The following is a 22,348-nucleotide window of genomic DNA, read 5'->3' as shown; positions in this document are numbered from 1 at the left end:
CGTAAAATGACTGAGAATGAAATTTTCAATCCAAACGATATTAACTTGTCTAACGGAAGTATAATTTCCTTAAGTATACAGAGACGTTAAAGTCCAAAAGAAGAAATAAAAAATCCCGACCACCAACGTGCTTTCGTATGTATACGACCTAAGAGGAAGCAGTGGTGCCCGGTACAAAATGGGTTCCAGAGAATCTCGAAACACGGGGTATATAAATCTATGTAAGATGCCCGGACCCTCACAGCGGGTTCTCAAAGGGCTTCAAGCGAAAGGAGAGCTTTTGGTTTTTGGGCCTACAAACATTCATGAGGGGCCTTGAGAGTGGGGACGAAACTACATAAAGGTAGGGTAGGCTTCTATAAGGGACGAGAGTTCCTTAGAGTACTCATTCGCTTTAGTCTATTCGGTGCAGTTGCAACGTGCGTCGTGTCGTTGCGCAGCTACTGCAGCTGCGTTTTTCCTGTGGTTTCCAAAGATTCATTATGTTATCTCACTCTTAATTAACATCCGGATCAATTATTTGTCAGTGAATACCACGATGAAGGATTCACGGATAATTCTCCTGAGTCTTCGTCTGATCCTGATGGGTGAGTATCCTCTGAGTGCTAAAACATAAAATGAATAATTAAATAGGCGAAAATTCAAAATTACCTTTTTAAACGAAAAATCAAGATTATAAAGGTATACAGCTTACTTTGAATTTTAACATAATCGATTGCGACCAATACTGCTGATTAATTCTTTTGAATGATCTCTATTATTACCAACTAGCTACTTCGATTGGTTCCATTGCCTGTAATTAAGCACGCTTTAAGCACGGTCTTTGATCTATTTATCGCGACGGTTCTAGTCATTCTATTTTTGATTGTCAGACTCTGACTGTTGTCTTTGGCCATTATACTCGATCGAATTGGATTAATTGTAAGATTCCCCTGGTACACGAGTAAGACTCCTCGATTGAATTTTTATAATATGTATCTACCACGTGAAGTTTATCTGAAATACAATCAAGTATTAATTTTTTAATCTCAAAAGTAATTATATCCTGTCAGTCATACCTTTTATCGAATCCAATCGAAGAATTACAATTCAACATTCGTACTTGGCTCAATCAAAGTTCGCCATTCAAGGTAAATTAACTGCTGTAGCTCCTTCCAAAAATGGTAGATCAACTTTTACAATTGTTAGCTCTGTGCTATATATACCAATTTGACATGGTACGTTATACACTATACTCGAACCAGTTCTAAATATGTTTTGAACAAGTGGCTACCGCGTCTCTGTCAACCTGTTAACAGTCAAGCAGATAGATAAGATCAGGAACTCGAAAAAGAAAAAAAGAGGTGGATGCATTGTCGAAGATCGGTGAAGATGCATAACTGCACGTGCGTCGTAAAGGGACGTCGAGGCAGATTCGATTCAGCTGGAATACCAATTGGAACAATAGCAATAAGAGGAAGGAAAGGTGAAGCGAGAGAGGGAGAAGAGAGAAAATTGTGTGATTAAAAGAGATAGAGAGCCAGAAGGAACGAAAGAAAAAGCGAGGAAGCCGATGCAATCGAATATCAAACAGTCGTGGGAATAGAACGCTTAGGAGTCGTTCGTGGCTGCAGTTGCATTTCTGGATATACGATGCACTCGTTTCTTTTTCCCCTGTTTTCATTAGAGCGACAGTCCCTCAGACTGGTTTTTTTTTTCTTTTCCAAGGATTTGTATTTCCAGTCGACTACGCCTTATGCCAGACCCCACTGTAACCCTAGAACAAGGGTTTGGGTCATTAATTTTCATTACATCTACTTCCTATATTTACCAAATGGATACTCACAGTAAGTTTTCTCATTTTTGTGTAATTTCAAATTTACGAGAATTTTTGACAAAGTTGCCATTTCATAGCTTGGCGAATCGATCGTTCTGAGACTCGGCTTATGTGTCTCGTGTGTAGAGGATAATTTAGCAGCATTCGGGAAAATTGTTTCCATTGTCCAAATCTGAAAAGAAAAATGTATTCTTGGTGGGAATTTTTAAAAGTTCCCTTGTGGCATGTTCAACGTAGTTAAAATGTGTTACCGTAAGACCCAAAATGTTGCGGCATCGTTTTCACTGCTTGGCATCGGTTCCAAGGAATTGTGAAAAGAGTAGAGAATGACAAAAATGACACCGGTCCCAAAAGGAAAATTCTTATCGTTCAGAATCAATGCTCGCCACCTGGGCCTTGCTTGGATTGTCCAGGTAGCAGAGGGTGGCGTCCTGGAGACCGAGAGAATCCAATATAGCTGGGTATTTATCTTTTACGAATCTGTCAGGCCCTAAATCTCCAAGGTAGACCCAGCGTGTGGGCATTGGGGTCCTACCTGCCGATAGAGACCCCATGAACCCTATGGACCCTACGGACCCCATGAGGTGCTCGACACAGAGAATCCGAGCGGGAGATATGACACGAATTTATCATTGCATCTCGGTCCATATTCCAAAGCGGCCTTTGTTTTTTCACGTTGCAGGAACGTGTTCCTTGGGTACGACCGAATGGAACCCGGACAGGGCTGGTGATCAGTGCGAGGCCGCCATCAAGGAAACAATCTTGGCCGATCGTGCAACCGCTGCGGATAACACGCCATCTCGTTTGTACGCCACGTGGTTATCGCAAGAGTAAGTCACAATTACCTTACCATCAGATCTTGCATATATATATGAATATATTCATGAAAAATATTTATCTCAACATATCTTGGGAATAGTTATCTTCCAGAAGCATCTTGGTCATCTCCAAAGTATCTGACAGACTGAAATTTATGAAAAATAAAAAATAATTTTTTTACAAATCAAGATTTTTTTATATTGGAACGTTCGTGCTGTTATTCGAAACTATATTTTACTCTCTGAAGAATTTAATCGAGGAATCTGACAAGTATCGATTTCTATTGATTTATCGGATATGTATCTCTAAATTGATGTATCGTATAATTGATTTACAAGAGGTAATTTTGATTAATACTTTTACGAATTATTAACCCTCAGATTACATAGGAATGATTTCACTTGATATGCCAGTAACGTGATGGATGATCTTTCAGGTTAGGTATTCTTGCCTTCCTATGATGTAGGTAGGAGACTTCCTTCTCGTAAAGATGACAGAAAAGACACTTCAGTTATTTATGACAGGAACTTTCTTAGCGAGTCTCTCGAACATGGTCGTTCTTACTTTTTGTCTGGGTCCCATTTTATGTCGTCGATACAGGATTCTTGTGCATAGTTCCGGGCGAGGCCGAAATTTTGCAGAACACCATAGACCCACTTGGGCCTGACATTCCTTCAGCCCTATGAATTCACTTTTGAAGTCTTCGGACGTTGGTCCTTGATCCTTTGACGAAACACAGTGCTTGAGTATTCAAGGATCTTGTTCTAAATATTCTATCTGTATATGCTGCCTTACCTAAACAAAGGATACTCTTTCACAGAGGAAGAATATAAAGAATGCCTCTGTTAGTCTGTAACTTATGGGGACTTTCATGTGTTTACACATTTGTAGGTTAGGTTAGGTTTAAGAGAAAATTATGGAAAACTTAGTATATAAACTGTCAGTTTGAAAATATACTTTTATGAAAATTAGACTTTTTTTTCTTCTTTTGTTTTTCGTTATTATTGATTATTCACTTTTGTTCACAGATGCGAAATTAGAACAGGACCAGAGTACGTTATTAGGAAATATACTTTCTTTGAAAATGGTACTTTTTTTCTGATGAGGCATCATTATGCAGAAGAATCATGTAGCGTCGCGACGCATACTGTCACGGCTAGAGGTACTCTTCGTCTTCTGTCACCTTCCGCCGTGACGCCTGGCGCCACTGAAGCTAGGGTTCATCTGGACACTGTGCACGTGGTCCCCCTGAATCGACAGGTAATTAAGTTATTAATTATTTATGACTTTGATTAACATAACGACACCTTACAACTGTATTCCTTTCGGATTCCTTGCGGATATAGCCATAAGAAAAGGAAGAAAGGAAGCTCGTTAACATTTGAGTAACTGCAAATTTGTTACTTGCTTTCGGAAAAAATATGTCAGGATATTACGAAACGATTAATCTTTTATTAGAAATGACTATATGCCACGTGGCGAAGATTTGTTTCGTGCGTATCTCTCTTGGAATTTAATCTCCCTCTTTTACTTTTCATTTACAGACATAGACGCCTCCATTCGCATGTTGAACCAATAAACAATTAAATGTACGAGAGAAACTTCAAGAGCATTAAATTAATATTTATAATGACGCTTGATATTTCTTTATCAAGTTTAACATGTAATTGTAAGATTGCTGTTATCTTATCGGACGTAGGCTTCAGAAAACGTAATATTTTCAGAATTTAAAATTGCACGGTAACGTTAGGATGATTATTTTTTAATTTAATTTCACTATCTGATATGATCATTTGAAATTTATTATTTGTTTCTAGCTAGGCATGCGAATTCCATGTATGGCATATTTTGTTTAAAAGTGATATAGGTAATAATTTAACTTTGCTTGATTGGCTCCATTGAATATGCAGGCAGTTATCAAATGTAACAGTACTAATTAAAGTTCTCAGTGTAGCGCAAAAATATAGAATAAATTAGCTCATAATAAATATTTAAAATGAACACATGTAATTTCATGATCCCTAATAGATCTCAGTTTTAATAAGGTTTTTTATACGTCCTTGCCGCATGTACCTACATTCATATACAAATATTCTTGTTGCGTCACATATACGCAAATGTACGGAAAAGTACTAAGCTTCTAATTAGTCTTATAATAAATATAATATATTTCACTGTGTTTTAGGTTGCCCATAAATTTGGACATCGAGTAAACGTGTCCTGCAGTCCACAGCCAAGATGGCGTCCGTACGTGCCACAGCTGATCTACGAACAGCGTCGACTTGGATATCCTCTTTGGGAGGGTCCACGGTATAATTCTCTGCAAGGTCACCCGCCGTCGAGAAATCATCGTGGAATCAATTGCATGGAGCCATTGGGTATTGATTTCAGCGAACTAAAACTTCTTAGAGTTCAAAAGAAGCCGATGAGCTCTACAGGGTTTGGTCTTGGGTCCAGCGGTAAACCAAGAGTGGAACTCTTTCTTGCTAGTCTACCGCCGAATGTTCCATCTCGTCAAACTTACAAACCAACGTCTTTGCAGCCTGCTGCTTTACTGCGAATAGATACGGTAAATATGAGGTCGATGAAATAAAACATTGCTGTAGATTAAATATTACCATGGATTGTAAAAATCGTTTAACTCTGTTCATTTAACAGACAAGTGGATGCTTGGTCTGCAGTACTATTGCTCGGGGAACGGAAACCAGTCCTCCAGTTTTACACGAGGTGGCAGCACTTCCAGCACTCTTGGGCGGAGCATGGTTAAGCTCGACTTGCGAAAGCTTTAATGGCGGCCTTTGGATCAAGAGGCAATTACAGATTTATTCCGGCGACAAGCTGTGGACTGGTCGATGGGATTATTATGCGGATCCTAGATGTTCTATGTTCCTGTATGCCATTAGTGCTGCCGGAAGTTATGTTCAGAGAGCTGGAAGACATCGACGTGACAGAACAGACGCAGATATCGATAGTAATTTGTCTTTGGATGATATCGAGAGAGTATATCCAGACTCTTTAGCTTTATTATCAATTAATAATGCGGACTATACAGGAACGGACTCTAAAAATGTAAGAAATTTATATAGGAAGAAAAGGAGTTTCATGAAGGATACAACTGACCTTAAAGAACTTATGCAAAATCCATTAGATATTGTCAAGGTCGACTCGAAGGAAGACCTTTACTTGATGAAGTCTTTAAGACAGAAAAAGGCTCTTGAGGAATGGATGACCCAGGAACTGGCGCGTAAGATATTCGACATGTACGGCATGAAACGTGGCAAGGAAGAAGAGATGCTTCCCACCATTGAAGAAATTAAGGAAGCTAAAGGAACCTCGGTGAGCGCCATAGTTGATGCGCATAAGGATCAAAGTCATTTCCTTAGTATATCAAATAAAGTAAAAGAAGACTCCACAATTGATTTATCAGAAATTGTAACTTCAAATCCGCTAATGGTGTCACTATCAAAGGATGATCCTGATAAGAAGACAGAAGGAATTTTGAAAACGAAAAGAAGTTTAGACGAGGAAGACTCGTACCGTCATCTTTTGCAAAATGCACAACCCTCAATGGCGGAATCGTTTACCGCCATGCTCAGAGGAAATCAACGCTACGAGGAGACCACCAAGAAGCCTTTAGGATCATTCATTCCTACAGGAACAACGGAATTAGATCTTCACGTGGCGGAGAGCACTCTGATACCAGGTGATCCCACGGTGGCAGCTCAATGTGGAAATAAAGGTAGACCCTCAAATTCGTGGCCAAGAAACTGTATTGTCCATGCAGTAGAAGCTCCATCGACGTTGCGTCTAAGAGCACGTGTTGGAGTTAACTGGAGTGGACAGTATACACTTCTTCTTGGTGCAAGAGATGATAATCTCTGGGATGCACCGTTGCAGCAATGTGGACCAACTGCATCTTATAATCCTGGGCTTAGGATGCATCTCAGAAGAAGTCTGGGTATCAGATATGGCTTGTATTCCTCTCCTGCAGCATCAATAATTTGCAATTATTATTTGACACTTGTTAAATTGATTTTTGTCTATTCGATCCATCGAATACTTTTATAAAGAATTTTTCTTCAATTCTTTGTATCGCTGCATAAGAATTCTGTGTACATACTCCTCTTAAATTTTTCTTCGCACTGTAAGTTTATATGCTTATGTGAAGTAATTTGTATATATACATTGGATTTGTTGAAGCATGTAAATATTTGTATAAATATGATAATGTCAAGTTATCTTAGTTATTAGTAATTCTTTACTTGGTCTTTTAATGATTAATAACATTCAGGGGACGAATATCCAACCAGTGACTTTATAACAATGACTGCATTATTCACAGATTTGTTCTACTTAATACTCGTATACTGTCATTGTAAATTAGTATTAATTATAACCACTAAGTTAGGTCTAAGTTACAATTAAATTTGGCGCATGGCAACGTGCCCAAGGGATACATCCCCAGTGAAATTCTCCATTAGCTCATATCAATGATTATGAATACCCTATAATTAGATACACTTTTAGATATTGTAAATAGTAATTTGATATGTTTAGCTATTGAAGCAGTAACTTGTTAATATTAAGTTTACATAAATCTTTCTGCTTAAGGATGTCTTCTGATATTTACTACTACTAAGTACTGTGACCACTGCTGTGTTTTTATTCATCCAAAGTCTCTGAAAAAGACATAACTAATTTCGTACTATTGTCAGTAAATTTCAGAATACGAAATTTTGTAATCTTTCGTTAAATGCGCGCCCACGGGGCTCTAAAGAGCGAAGGTGCACCAGTTACAACTATTTCTCACTGCCTGCCTCACGCTTGACTGTAAGCGGGGGTGAGTTACACAGTGTACAGGCTATGGTTGGAAGAATCTTAGCGGAAGCTGGTCAAAGGGAAGGCCGTTCGGCGCGCATTTAGCGAGCGTACAATTATCAAGAGGTACTGCAGACCCATAGACAAATACCTGTTATTGTATTTATTTAATAAGGACTACTCTGCAGTAGTTGCAGTTATTTAGATAGAATTTCCTGTGTACAATTATTACTATAGCATCTTAGCACCTTTCCTCCAATAATCTGCCTATAGTTACTTTATTATCGTTCAATCAGATGAATTGATCAAAGAATATACACATTCATGAATATAATGTAGATTTTCTATCTAAAATTATTTAACAATTAAACGTCCTTTGCTCATTACGCAACGTTCGAAATACGATACAACTCATTCAATATATCACGTTAATTTGCAAAGAGATTAAGCAGCCTGTCACTTTATCGTAAAAAAAAAAAATCATAAATCTATTTGAGCGTAGTTACTTTTTTAAATTCTTATGACAATGAAAATTAGTATCGAAATCTTTTTGTCATCAAGAATTAAATTTTCATATTTAGCTATGACTACGATTGCGCGATACATTAATAAAACCTGGTTAAGACCACAGTGCAGTCGTTCCAAGAGTTCAATGGGTTTCGATTGATAGATCAAAAACAATGAAGTCTCCAGTGAGTCACACGTGGCTTTAAAATCTTTCATAAAAAATACGCACTTGCATCGTTCAGCACAGAAATACAGTATAATTTAAATATAACAATACATAAGTCTGCGATTTTACAAAAAGTCACGTGCGATTATGGTAAATATTGCATGGTTTGCAAACCGTCAAAAAAGACATACCGAACACGCAAATCGACTTAACCCAACTGGGTGTACAAAAATTATAAAAAGAAAAAAAAAGCGCCATCGCCAAGAAAGGAAATTCCAGGTTTTTTTCATTGTATAATAACACCGTCGTAACAATCACAAATCTTTGTTATCAGTAAACGTTATAAATTGCGTCCTTTACTGGAATTTTACTATGTCACATCCGAAGTATCGTGGCACATCTAAATCAGCCTGCCTTGTCAGTATCTTAACTGAACTCCGAGGAGAACATCTTTTTGAAGCGAAAAGCGACTCTACCGATAATATCAGCAATCAAAAAAAAAGCTAAATAAATTCTTGCTAAGTACTGAATATAATAAATAAAAAAATTATAAAAATGCCCGGTAACGATTCAGTCGTGTCAATGGTTCATCTCACGTTTGACTGGATTGACTACAGTATATTCATAATAATGCTCCTAGTGAGCTTTCTTATTGGTACTTATTTTGGATTCTTTAGTAAACAAGACAATGCCACGGAATATCTTTTGGGCGGAAAGACCATGAGTTACTTTCCAGTAGCTGTGAGCTTGACTGCCAGGTATGTAGTTTCTAGCTTATACAATTATACAGTCAAGATACCGTGTAGTTAAATAATTTAATTAAATCATTTATTTGCTCAGTCACGTGTCAGGTATCACACTCCTTGGTATACCAACAGAAGTTTACTCATATGGAACCCAATACGCAGTAATCATCTTCGCGTCAATTTTCACATGCATCATTAATGTCTGCATCTTCATCCCAGTCTTCTACGAGCTTCAAATCGCAAGTACATTTGAGTACCTGGAGATGAGGTACGCCAAGTCGATACGCATACTCTGTTCTCTTCTCTTCACCATCACCTTATTCCTCTACATACCCATAGTGATTTACGTACCTGCCCTGGCCTTTGCACAGGCCACTGGCTGGGGCATACACGTGATAACGCCAGTGATATCAATAGTATGCATCATTTACACAAGCCTAGTAAGTATTTGACAGACGTTAATCAGATTGGCATTGGCGCTTAATAGTTAAATTAAATTTTTATTAATTTTCTTATTTAATTTCCTTTACTCAATCAGGGAGGTCTCAAGGCGGTAGTATGGACGGATACTGTACAATTCTTAACCACCGTCGGTTCGCTCTTCGTCGTTCTTTACTTAGGAATCAATTATTTGAACGGTTTTAGCGAAATTTGGCGAATTTCAGCTGAGGGAAAACGCCTTGTATTCTTCAAGTAAGATTCAATTATTATCAAGAATAACATTATGCATCTTGATACAGTTTAACCCTGTATCTGCTTTTCTCTGACAGTTTGAATTATAATAATAAGTCCAATGAAAATTTCAGTATGGACCCTAGTCCCTTCATAAGATCCAGCTTTTGGAGCGTAGCAATTGGTTATACATTCATTTTCACGGGACACCTTGGCGTTTATCAAGGAAGCATACAAAAATTTTTAGCAGTCCCAACGCTGTCCGATGCCAAAAAGTATGCAATAGCTGCCACTATCAGTGCTACACGTTGTTCCAAGTAATTAACACTTCTAATTATTGTACACAGAGCTATGTGGGCAACGGGGTTTGGAATGACAGTTGCTAAATTAATATCTGTCTTTACCGGACTTATAATTTACGCCAAGTATCACGGGTGCGATCCTTTCACTAGTAAAGTGAGTAATTAAGCATGAAACCAAGCAGATTACCTATTAAACAGTCGTTTGATTACTAATATCCTTACAGGCTATAATACGCAAGGATCAAATATTGCCGTATTACGTGATGGACGTTGCCGACGGTATTCCTGGCCTTCCAGGACTTTTTCTCTCCGGATTGATGAGTGCATCGCTTTCCACTATGAGCATAAATCTCAACACACTGGCCGGTACGATATATCAGGATTTTATTGCGCCATTCATACCAGATCATTCCAGGAGCGAGTCCAGGGCAGCCACTATAATGAAAGTAAATAATGGCTTTAATTCATTTGCAATACCAAATACCAATTAACATTGATGCGTCATACTACGCGTCACCAGACTTTCTATTTCTTTAAATTCTCTTGACAGATTATCGTGGTCATCGTTGGAGTCATATCAGTAGGCTTTGTCTTTATCGTGGAGCATCTGGGCAATGTGTTTCATATGTCAGTCAGTATGGGAGCCGTATCCGGTGGTCCTCTTCTTGGTATGTTTGTGCTGGGTACTTTGGTTCCTTGGTCCAATGTGAAGGGCGTCATGTTTGGTGGCACTGTGTCCTTGGCTGTTATGAGTTGGATCATCTTCGGGGCAGAGTGGTATAATGCCCACGGTATCATAAAACACACACCACTCCCCATTAGCACAGATCAATGTCCGTCTGCTGTGAATGAAACTATACTTATGGAACCTACTTCACCACCTTTGGATCCTGATAATGAACCTTTGTTTATTTATCGGCTGTCCTTTATGTATTATTATTTCTTGGGTACCCTCATAACTGTTGTCTTTGGAGTCATTGGCAGCTACGTTCTTGGGACTGTTAATCTGAAAGATGTTAATCCACGTCACATTGCACCATGTATGAGGAGGTATTTATTTATCACGATAATGCATATACATATGTACATTTTAATACTCACCGATGATACTGAACGATGTTGAATAGCTTTGTTTCTTTTAATTTTTGCATGTAATTTCTTCCTTACAGATTCCTACCTCGTCGAGATTACAAGGAAGTACCGCTGAAAGAGCTATCGATACGGGATGTTAAGGATTAGAGGAAAATTAATTAAAGTCACTCATCACTTCTTAGCCATTTCTTATTGTCTCGCGGCGGGTGAGTTTAAGCAACTGGCTTGAAATGTCAGAGCGACAGCCTTTTTTCAGTATGATAATTTGAATATTATTATTGACAGATTACACGTGGAGAATAATATTAAAATAGCAATCGCTGAGTACAACTTTTAGTTGTACTCCGTTATACCGAGTAGCACCCGGTAAATTTCCAATGAACATCGTGCGATGGCATAAAAATAGAAACAAATGTAGCTGCCTAAATATTTTCTTACATACACTCGCGGCATGAGTTTGTATTGCGCAAGCGATAATCTTACTGCGAATTCCCAACGTGAAGTAGAGATCGCGCCGCGTTGTGTGCAGTGAAGAAAAAGGTGTACGTAAGTTTAAAAATTTTATATGAAAACGAAAGAATAATGGAAGGCGAAGAATAAAAAGTTTCTTTTAACAATGACTAGTAATTTTTTTAAAAATCCTATCGCAATTAAATATAATAACAGGATTTTCATTGACTCTCGTAGTTCCAACAAATACGACCGTCGTATACGCAAAACAACGAGAAAACCATGACAATCGTGCAGGATAACAATCTGTCTAGATATTCGTAGGACAGTGTAAAATCATTGTAAAGTAACTTATTATTAACTACGTCATAAATTTCCTGTTAACCCCAGAATCCCAGCAGACTGTAATACAAAAGGAAACAGAAACTCTTCAATTCAAGTTTGTTCCATCAAGTCGTATTTTTAAATTCAATAGCTTCGTTGAGCCACTGAATATATCTATATACGTGTGCCAATGCCGGTTAACTGGTGAAGTCAGGTTAAAAATAAGCAAGAACCAGAGAGAAGCAGTATTCAGCATTCTTCTTCAGATTCAAATTCAGATTATTCGCGTAAATATTTCTTACGAGTCAGACAATAAATTGTCAACTCTTAGCTTCAGTTCTCACCTGCATCTTATCCCAGCATGAAATCTCCACAAAAGTAGTTCAAAAGATCTTCCAATGTCATAATCCTGTTGAATATCGCAAGAATTTGAATGCCGCCAACGGGATCCACATTCGTTTACCTATTGATTACCAAGCGCACGCGTGACGGAGTATCTCGGGCCAGTTCGGCTTCCCTCGGCAATGCTCGTATAATAACGAACTCGGTGATATACCTACTCGTGGACACCCCAAAGGATGTCTAAGGGTAAGGGTGACGTGAGACCGCGACTGCACGTGGATCGTGTTACTCTTTTCTGATTCTCGCTCACCGGACATGATCAACAAGTGTAAAACAATGAATACGCACGAGACGAGCAGCGGTTCGCTAAGAATTTTTCAAAAGAGTGAAACATTCCAGCGGGTATCATGTGAGCAGTTTCAGCATGTCTGCCTCAGTGTGTTAATGAACCAGGCTGGTTAACATAATTATCAGCAGCTAATGCCAAGTGGAGTGACTGTTGGTACGGAAGTGTCTTGGACTTGCGGAAAGTACTTCTTTATTTTTTTAGTATATACTAAGGAAGAAGGAAGAGGTTAAAGAAAGAAAACATTTCAACGTGCACTCGGTGAAGTCCATGAAGGGCTGTTTGGTATGAGCTTTTAAATTTATATACTCTCTTTGTATTTGGTGCATTCCAAATTTTGCATTTTGCACTACATTCGTTCTTTAATTTTCGAAGAGTTTGCTCGTTGTATGACGTAAAAGGATCGTGCTGTTGGCTGTGATAAAATAAGTGGAGAGTGTCGTTTGACGTGAGTAACAAGAAAGAAGTGATTTTCTTTCTACCTTTGATATCAAAACATTTTTTTTACAACGTACATAATTCTTTGTGGATCTGATAATAGATATAAAAAATATGACGTAATACAATCGTTATCGTGTACCTGAAGCGGTAAGAATAAACTAATTGTTAATATGACTGATTGCAAATGATTAATTCAAATGTGAAATCTAAATAAAGTTGTCAAGCCCAGTGAAACAATAAGTTCTATTAATAATTGACAGATTTATGAAAATTGCATAAACAAGTGAACGTGACCTTGGATATCTAGTAACGCTATATTGCAAGTAACTGAATATTCTTCTTTTTAATTTCTCCACGTCACCGTCAGCAATGAAACTCAAAAAAGATCCAGCAGTGTCGCTGGGCCATTTTTGAAAAATGATGTCGATCCTACAAAAGAGCCTATTGGGACTTGGACTCCTCGTCACTCTGATATTGGCTGTTATCATCACTAGTAAAAAGATCAACCTGGAGGCACGTAACAACGCTTTACTCCTGGAGATGGTTGCTAATATCAGTAACGGATTGGACAAATTGGATAACGGTTTTAATCTTATCGTCGCGGAAGCAGAAATGGCACGAGGTAAATTACGAAAACTGGCAGCGCTTCATCGAGAAAATCTTATGGTCTGTGCTCTTTTGCATGACAAGCACAGGAAAAGGACGATCGTCAGAAAATTTAGTGACAAGGACAGCGCGTCCGGGAGCGATAGAAATGACTGATATTGAAAAAGAGATTGAACTTACTTACAGTCATTGGGCTTTGAGAAATATTTTTTATTCGAAAATTTTACATTTATCTAACTGCACCACAATTTTTTTATTGTCACTTTTATTGATAAATAAATTTATGATTATTCATATAATCAGGGGATGCACAGTAGAATAGGATTATCAATGTGTCATTATGCGTGCGAATTGATATTGTCACGAGGAATTAATGCATTTGCAAAACAATTATATATATATACATAAAAAATAGATGTATGTTTAGTAAACTTTTACAGATACATTATCAAGACATGAAATACACTTCTAGGAAATTGATCGTATAAAAATAATCGCAAGGGTCCAAAGAATGACTTCTTTGATTACTTATCTCAAGACTATCCATTACTCTATCTCGCCGAGCCACTTTACTCAATGTCTTTCCGATGCACCGTAACCAATGACGTGTATGAGCACCCTATATTATACAAATTTTTTAATTCTTTATATCTCTAGACATGAGATTTGTATATGTCGGTCAAAAAGCAATGATATTTATGTACGACAGAACTGTATGTACAATTTTATTAGATATTCTCTCGGTAAATTTAAACTTTATTATTAGTACGAATCAGGATTTATGAGTTTTATACAACAAGAACGGATTATTGTTTTGCGGGTATGAATAATATTTGTGAAAAAGATAAGAGGAAACGTGAGACTATTGTTTCGAGAGACGGTATACGTCTAATTATTTCGTAGATATTACGACGACAATCACCCGTTGACTTTATACATAGATGAGTTTATTAAGTCAATAGAATTAAGCGAAAGAGATTGTATTTTCAATAGCTTTAATGTTTATTCTAACAATCTTCTCGGCTCGTGAAACGATGATTGACTTAATGTAAATTATGGGAGACTGTGGGATTGAAACTTGATTAGAAGTGATAAGCCGACGCAAAGAATCGAAGATAAATAATATTTTGAATAAACAAAACAATGTAAATGTTACATGCTCATTTTGGATGAAGCCAAAGCTTAAAAGAGAGCCTTAAATACATACGTGAGTGCCAAGAGTCGTAGACTGTCGTGGAGAGAGGAGTAAAGAATTTCATAGGATAAAAAAGAAGGAAATAGAAGAATATGCAGTGAAAAGTGAAAAGAAAATTTTAATAAACTGAAAAAATTAATTTGAATAACGAAGAAAGAATATTTGTAAGAAAAGTTTTGTCATTTTTTTCACATTTTCAGTGGCTATGTCTTATGATCTATTAGGTGTGTTGGTATGGTATTGTACAAAAAAAAAATAGTAATCAACTGCGTTCATTGTTAATTATTTTTTAACAATCACTTGTTGTCTAAAAGATTTTTCAAACTGTCGTCTGCGCTTTTTACAATTATTGCGGACGATATACAGGGTAATGTGTCAAAGAGATTGAAGTACACAATAATAAGCATTATCTCAATGATTATAGATGACATGTGGAAATTGATGTACATTGCGTGATGCTGCAGTACATTAAAGAGAAAAATACAATAATTCATTTAACTAAATCCTAAACAAGACAGTAAAAGGTGTTATGAAGAATTACGTGAAAAACATTTGCAAGCATATCACAGGTCACGAAATTATCAGTAGGGTCGTCGAACGTATTACATGGCTAAATGCAACATCCATAGAAAGACGCAACCAAGTTTTTACATTCTTCTATTTAGTGCGCACAAAATTAAAGAATATCGCAAAATCCACTGAAGCAGTTAATATAAATAAAAAACAAGTCATTAAAATTAGTCATGAATCATCCACCGTGTCGCATTACAGAAAAGTGTCAAATATCCCTGAAGAAGAATTTTCTGGTACAGTTATTGTACCAGTGATATACTGTTATATTGTACCTCTTCTCTCTTTCTTATTCTTTGGTCTTCATGTTCGAAATCATTGTAACATACATGCCGCACAAAGTAATTTCGGTTTACAAATACAAGAAACAAGAAAGTTATTTATCATGTTTGTTAAACTATCACCAATCGCAGCTACGATGAGTAATCCAAACCCAAATCATATTGGATGCCAATATATAAAGAAATTATTTAAGATTTTTCTAACCAAAACTCATTGGTCAAAGTTCCCTTGAATCAGACAGGAACCACAAATTTTGCTTCCTCATAGAAGAACCTATGTGACGGTGGAAAATTTTTGAAAAAAAAAAACAAATTTTTTGGGTTTGTGTCTGAGATGCTTCTTGTTGAGCTACGGTTGGTCATGTCAATGCGTTATTATGTAATGGTAATGAACTTGAAGAAATTCAAACACACCAGCAGTTCCCCTTCTGAACTGATTACTGATTTGAACGTCACTACCGACCCCTTGACTTAAAACCAGTTCTCAGTACGTCCGTGACCATCAAGGAATCATCATCGCAAATTCGTAGAGCACGCCGTTCTTCAGTCGATTCATCGTCACCTTTCCAGATTTAAATCATTTACTGGATCTACTCAGCAGCAATACATGGCTAACGGACGAGGTAAAGGACAACTTGTGCATTGTTTGAATAATGATTTCATTTAAATCTTCACATTGTTTATTAGCTTGCCTGCAAGAAGTTGTAGTTAATTTTATTTATATTTCGTATCTACTGCACGTGTATAGTATGTTACAAGTTACAAGTTCAACTGACAGAGCAAAGAGCGCTTGATTCTACATTAGGTTTTCTGTACTTATCAGTATCTTGATAAAGTGGGTATTTTTGTTATTTGTTGTATATGAAACAGATACACATGGCAGGAATGTATAATTGTGTATTAAGTGAGCTCTTGCTTTTTTCCTGATACATACTATTCAGCGTGCTAATATATTCGATTGCTACCATATTGCATTGAGGTATTGAATTATTATTAACGCTGCACTAGGCTTTCATTGAAACGTATGATAAATTATTCATAAGTTCGTTATAACTTTGCATACCAAAATAGTACTTTGCGGATTGGGTCATGCTTGTGATGTAAATATTTTAATTGCAGAATGTGCTTCCTGCGGTCCTGGATACAGGAGTCCAATAGCTGCCATGTTGGAAGGACCAAGGGAAAAGATTTTATACGTTGTCTGCATTAATACGGATGACAGTAAACCTGATGTCCTTTCGACTGTCGACGTGGATCCTGAAAGCCCAACCTATTGTCAGGTAGAGAAAACAAAGTGAAAAAATAATTATTTTCGTATAACAGTCTATATTATTTTATTATGATTACTGTCACTTATTTGACATATTGGGGTGGACTTGATGCACAGAACTTTTTAAAATATTTCTTTGCCCATTGGTAATGATGCTGTCATATCATTTGCTGCTGTACGACGTCTCTATCTAACAGATCGATCCACTCTGGTTTCTGGTTCTCTTTTTTTTTCTTCAATGAAGCAATTAGTCTTTCCGAGCGAACGAGCCCATCGAGTCTGCCTGGCCTGGTTTTTCTGTCCTGTAAAAGAAAGAAAAGGACAAAAATAATGCCTGTTACTTCCCGCATGAAAGACCAGAGAAAAAGTAGCTTCATGAATATTGAGATTTTTTTATAGACTTTCATTGTCAATCGTTTATCAATTCTATGCGTTTCTATTAATATTCTTTTATTGAGACGAGTGATAAAGGATAGTTGTCTAATAAGGGATCACGATTTTGATATTGATTTACTGTTGTCTGTTATCAGAATAATTATTTGTAGCACATGCATAATATTTTCGAGCATCAACAATTCAATTTGTATATCTTATATATTGACTATTTCTATACTGTATAATAATTTTATATTAACACCTGCTACCAGGTTCTTTAATATTCTTTTGAAGCAATATACACTTCCTCTTATTGTACTTACTACATAAATCCGACAGATTGTACATAAGTTAAGGATGCTGCATGCTGGAGATGAGTTGCACCATTCCGGCTGGAACATATGTAGCAGCTGTCACGATCTTCCTAGAAAGCGGGATACTCTGGTGCTGCCGTCTCTCATGTCAGATAGACTGTACTTGGTGGATGTGTCAAAGGAGCTTGAGCCATCGATAAAAAAGGTAGAAGAAAAAAGAAGGATTTAAACAGACTGGTCCAGCTTGCTTTTAGACAAAAAAATCAAAACAGATTAGTTGAAACAGTCAAACTCAATTTATTTCTTTCTGATTGTTGAAGGTGATCGAACCTGATGAAATGCATGAATGGGGTCTGTCCACGCCACATACGTCCCATTGCTCTCCTACGGGAGAGATTCTTATTTCCACCATGGGTACGCCCGACGGAGATGGTCTTGGAGAATATTTTTCAATCAACAGTGAAACACTCCAGGTCAAAGGTCGATGGAGCAAGGGTGATAAGCAAGCCAGGTTCGGTTACGATTTTTGGTACCAGCCTTATCATGACATACTCATTGGTAGCGAGTGGGGAACACCAAGAGTCTTCAAGAGAGGATTCGAAGCTGGTGATGCTGCTGATCCCAGTACGTGAATACTTGAATCCATAGATTTACTAATTGGATGGAATCTGTAATGTCATTTATTAATGTAGATGTCTATGGAAGGAGTCTGAATGTTTACTCCTGGAGCGGTAGGAATCTACTTCAGACTATAGATCTAGGGGAAGATGGAATTGCTCCTCTGGAGATAAGATTTCTTCACGAGCCTACAGCATCCGAGGGTCTTGTAGGTTGTGCAGTGAAGTCAGCCATCTTTAGGTTCTTTAAGAACGAAAAGGGCACGTGGTCTGCCGAGAAGGTCCTTCAGGTTCCACCTAAAAAGGTTGAAGGTTGGATAGCACCGGACATGTATGGTAAGTTGATAGACAGTTAATTTTATAGGTATTAGCTTGGTTTTCTTTTTTCTTCTTTCAATATGCAATTTTTTTTATAGGCATGATTACTGATATCTTACTGAGTCTGGATGACAAGTACCTCTACTTCTCGAACTGGCTCCATGGAGACGTTAGACAGTATGATATCACAGACATCCGTAATCCCAAACTAACAGGTCAAGTGTTACTGGGTGGGTCCATACTCTCAGATTCTAAGATACGCGTCCTGGAGGATCCAGAAGGGTCAGGGCAACGTGAGCCTGTGTTTGTGAAAGGACGACGTCTCTACGGCTCCCCTCAGATGCTTCAATTAAGTTTGGACGGACGACGACTCTATGTAACCACTTCGATTTTCAAACCCTGGGATAGACAATTTTATCCTGATATAATAAAGTGAGTTTTTCAGGCTAGAGTAATCGCTTAAGAAAGAAGAGTTCACTTAATTAACCACCCTTTTTGTAATATACTCATTAATTAATAGCGTAGGGATACTGCGCTGTCCCATCACATCAATAGGTTATTGGTTATTGATTATATTCAGAGAGAATACTTTGTAGGGAAAATTTTTTTCTCTTTTGCTTATATTGAAAAGCTGTAAATACGTAGTATCGGCCCTTGGACAAATATGTAACTGTGTACCTATAACGGGTGGCTTCGCTTTCTAGGATGCTGAATGGAATTGTCAATATTTATAGTTTTAAATTCATTTCAGGCACGGCTCGACAATGGTGAAGCTCGACATTGACGTTGAGAATGGGGGCATGAAATTGGATGAGGATTTTCTGGTGGATTTTGGTGCTGATAAGGAAGATATTTTGTTGGCTCATGAGATTAGGTATTTATTCTGTGTTTAAACGTCAAAAAGGATAAATTCAAAACTTAGTTTAAAATTTTGTACAATTAGAAAGAATTTTTGATTTTCTTGATAAATCTTGTATTCTTTTGTTTTTCACAGATATCCCGGAGGTGATTGCACGTCGGATATTTGGCTTCCGGAAAAATAGGAGGATTTTTTTCCAGTGATTTGTGGACAGAGTCAGAGCAGCTAATGGGAACAAGTTTAAGATTCCTATAAGCGATGGGAATTTAAAAAAATATTAAGTTCGCTCTGTGCGACTATCGAGGGACCGATTTATAATCATCACAGCACAATATTTTCTAACATATTTTATTGTAATATAAAACTAATAAAAAATATTAAATACCTGTTCAAGATCGAATAATACACAAATTTTTATTACCTCCGCGTTTTACTTTATCGTATCATAAAATCATAAGACACCCTGTATACAGGAGACACGACACTAACATTAGTGAATAATATTTGCCGATGACTGAACTCCTCTCTGAATTACAAGAGGCAACCATTTATCATCAGCGGAATGACATGCAGCATAGCTTCAGGCGCTTCATTAACGGTTATTATGTAACAGTAAGAAAGTACATAAGAAAAAAAATTCACTGTATCCAAATATCACTAAAGGACTTTTATTATGCAAGACAATATTCTTTTAGATTTGTCCATTTTGTCCATTTTCCTGTCCATTCTAACTTTTGTCACCAAAATATTCTTATACAATTTTTTTAAAATAAATTCCCTTTGACGTTGTCGCCGTCATGGAAATAATTCCATTACTCGGTTTAGTGTCTGTGCTAATAATAGCAGTAGGAGCAGGAGATAACAAAATTGTAGGAATATCCGATAATAACTGTTCTGCCTCTTGGCAACCGATATTGATCGCGAAAGTCTGCGTGACGGAATACAGAACGTCAGCCCCAATCGGCAATTCCAAAATAGTCCTCAATTTTCAAATAACGGTATTTGTGAAATGAGAAAAAAAAAGTCATTAAACTTCACAATTCATTATACATATAACTACATTGAGCTACTGTACCATTAAGCGATATATGGCATATTCAAGAATTAATTAAAATCACGAATATTCACGCGAGATCATGGAATTTCAGGAATATTACAAATTAACATGAGATTGCATAAATTCGCCCAAAATTACAATAATGTCAAAAATACCCAAGTATATTAACGTAAGTACATCAGATACTTAAATTTGCATTATTATAATCTGTCAATCAAAAACTACGCCCGTCAGGGAATTTTACCATTATTCCTATAACTGTGTATAAGAAGAAGGGATAGTCGATACGTTTTATTGCCTCTGAAAATTTTCGTTCATCCTATGGAACAATGAATTTTAATCGCTGTGTATTTATCTCCTGCGTATATTCCGGTGATCCGTTGTATATATACCTTTACTATACACAGTTGCGAAACAATCGACGGAAGTCAGTGAAAGTAAGTAATTATATCTTTTGTCTTGAATTGCGCCAATAAGGCGCGACGCTTTGAGAATTGTAAGTCTTGCACTTGGTGCCAATTTACACTCTCTAAGTCATTGTTAAATTAATTATTAAAACAACCGTGTGAAATGTACTTACTAGTTCTCAGGGACAATTGTACTTGTATGTGCAGAAAGTATGAAGCCTAGCATATATATATACATATATGTATAGTAACATATAAAATCGTCGCCATTGTTATTTTCAATGGTAAGATGATTTTCAAAAATGTATAACTTTTTAGTAAAACAAAAATTGTTATTTATGTAATTTAAGGTATGGTGTCTTTTTACTTTATAGTGTTTGGTACAATTTAAAATGACCGACAGATACATCGTGAGTCATAAAGGACTACGTGAGTTTTGCTGGACGAGACATCCAAGTATGGCGCTAATAATTTATAACCTGCCGTATTATTTTATTTTACTATTTGTCAAATGGTGCAGACAATATATTGCAACATCTGTCGGCATAGCGTCATCAGGTGGTAATACTGCCACATTACGTACATATAAAACCATATAGCTGTATATGAAATGAGGATTACATTTTTTGCCGGGGAACAACCTTTTTTACATCGCAATAATATTGTTAAGTCTAATAAATTGGTGTGGTACGTGATACAATTTTTTGTCCTCGAGTCTGATTCTCACGACCCCAACGCGACAAACGAACCGATTAAGAGACGGACAATAAATTATATTTAATGAAACGTGCCGGGCGTTCGTTCTACCGTGGCATTTCACCGAGTATTCTATGCTCGAATGAAAGCCACGATAGTGTACAGTTTATTTGTTCATTCGGCAGCGTGTCGACGCCGTTTGACTTCATTGTTTGAGCCCAATTTATTATTGTTTAAGGACAATTGACTTGGCACGGTTGGCTGCGTTTGGGATACTCGATTCACTCTCTGTGTATAATAAAATACGCTTATGGACATCTAGAACATTGAGAGCAGATTTCATTTGTTTACAACGCAGCTTGACATTACATTATGGATACACATTTTATAAGAAATGAACATTGACATTCAGAGATGACATTGTTATGTCGTACATTGTTGAAAATGTGACAGTCCTAACGTAAATGTCAGGCTGTGAATTGGGTAGTAAAGAATTTGTTACAGACTCATAAAACCGAGTTTTCGCAGCAACATTCCTGAAAACTTTTATAGCTCAAACATAACGAACGAGTATGGAGTAAATTATGTTTGTCTCGGCTGTCACTTCTGCCATTCTTGAAACCCGTCTAAATACTTTACGGAAATAATCTGCTATGTAATATTCTTCAGGGATTCTTCGACTTACCGTACTCTGTTGTATTTTACACACATCTGCTTTATTGATACCACGATAAATTAAAAACAGTTTTCCAAAATTGCACCGTACCATAATAGAACTTGATAAATGAAAGAAATTTCAAATTCTCATTATCAACTATTAACGTATTTCTGAATGGGGATTAAATCACCATATTGCCCAACAGATGGCAGGACAAACGTAGCCATCTGGCGGCCAGTTAACCAATTACGTAGCAATTGTCGCCGAGTGTTGCTACGAGCATC

General features: G+C 37.0%; 3 protein-coding genes and 1 long non-coding RNA gene across 5 annotated transcripts; 3 read left to right on the top strand and 1 right to left on the bottom strand.

Moving 5' to 3' along the window:
* Window positions 1-466: 466 nt before the first annotated feature.
* On the top strand, window positions 467-7,784 carry LOC107267733. 2 transcript variants are annotated; one of them, XM_025085177.1, is made up of 6 exons: window positions 467-587; window positions 2,499-2,646; window positions 3,664-3,895; window positions 4,821-5,204; window positions 5,294-5,971; window positions 6,104-7,784. In XM_025085177.1, exons 1-6 carry the CDS (start codon window positions 539-541, stop codon window positions 6,701-6,703), a joined length of 2,091 nt encoding a protein of 696 aa, XP_024940945.1. In that variant the 5' UTR covers window positions 467-538; the 3' UTR covers window positions 6,704-7,784. The 2 variants fall into 2 exon arrangements, with proteins under 2 accessions (XP_024940945.1, XP_015595244.2); XM_015739758.2 differs by having other exon boundaries at window positions 5,294-7,784.
* On the bottom strand, window positions 3,011-3,639 carry LOC112494377. The gene is made up of 3 exons (XR_003059746.1): window positions 3,431-3,639; window positions 3,200-3,358; window positions 3,011-3,113 (listed from the first exon to the last, which is right to left on the bottom strand). It is a non-coding gene; the product is annotated as an uncharacterized LOC112494377 (long non-coding RNA).
* A 675-nt stretch (window positions 7,785-8,459) lies between the features above and the next one.
* LOC107267735 (sodium-coupled monocarboxylate transporter 1) lies at window positions 8,460-11,558 on the top strand. Its single transcript, XM_015739760.2, has 9 exons — window positions 8,460-8,884; window positions 8,967-9,312; window positions 9,411-9,565; window positions 9,679-9,819; window positions 9,892-10,000; window positions 10,071-10,292; window positions 10,397-10,896; window positions 11,016-11,144; window positions 11,224-11,558. The coding sequence occupies exons 1-8, from the start codon at window positions 8,682-8,684 to the stop codon at window positions 11,083-11,085; spliced, it is 1,746 nt and encodes a 581-aa protein (XP_015595246.1). The 5' UTR covers window positions 8,460-8,681; the 3' UTR covers window positions 11,086-11,144; window positions 11,224-11,558.
* A 2,137-nt stretch (window positions 11,559-13,695) lies between these two features.
* Window positions 13,696-19,646, top strand: LOC107267900 (methanethiol oxidase). Its single transcript, XM_015740092.2, has 8 exons — window positions 13,696-16,116; window positions 16,613-16,773; window positions 17,478-17,657; window positions 17,773-18,076; window positions 18,145-18,405; window positions 18,486-18,819; window positions 19,139-19,261; window positions 19,382-19,646. Exons 1-8 carry the CDS (start codon window positions 16,101-16,103, stop codon window positions 19,428-19,430), a joined length of 1,428 nt encoding a protein of 475 aa, XP_015595578.1. The 5' UTR covers window positions 13,696-16,100; the 3' UTR covers window positions 19,431-19,646.
* Window positions 19,647-22,348: the final 2,702 nt, after the last annotated feature.

This window comes from Cephus cinctus, unplaced genomic scaffold (genome assembly GCF_000341935.2).
Source record: "Cephus cinctus unplaced genomic scaffold, Ccin1 Ccin1_scaffold0457, whole genome shotgun sequence".
In the NCBI taxonomy this organism is placed as follows: domain Eukaryota; kingdom Metazoa; phylum Arthropoda; class Insecta; order Hymenoptera; family Cephidae; genus Cephus; species Cephus cinctus.
This window is presented reverse-complemented; position numbering and strand designations above follow the sequence as displayed.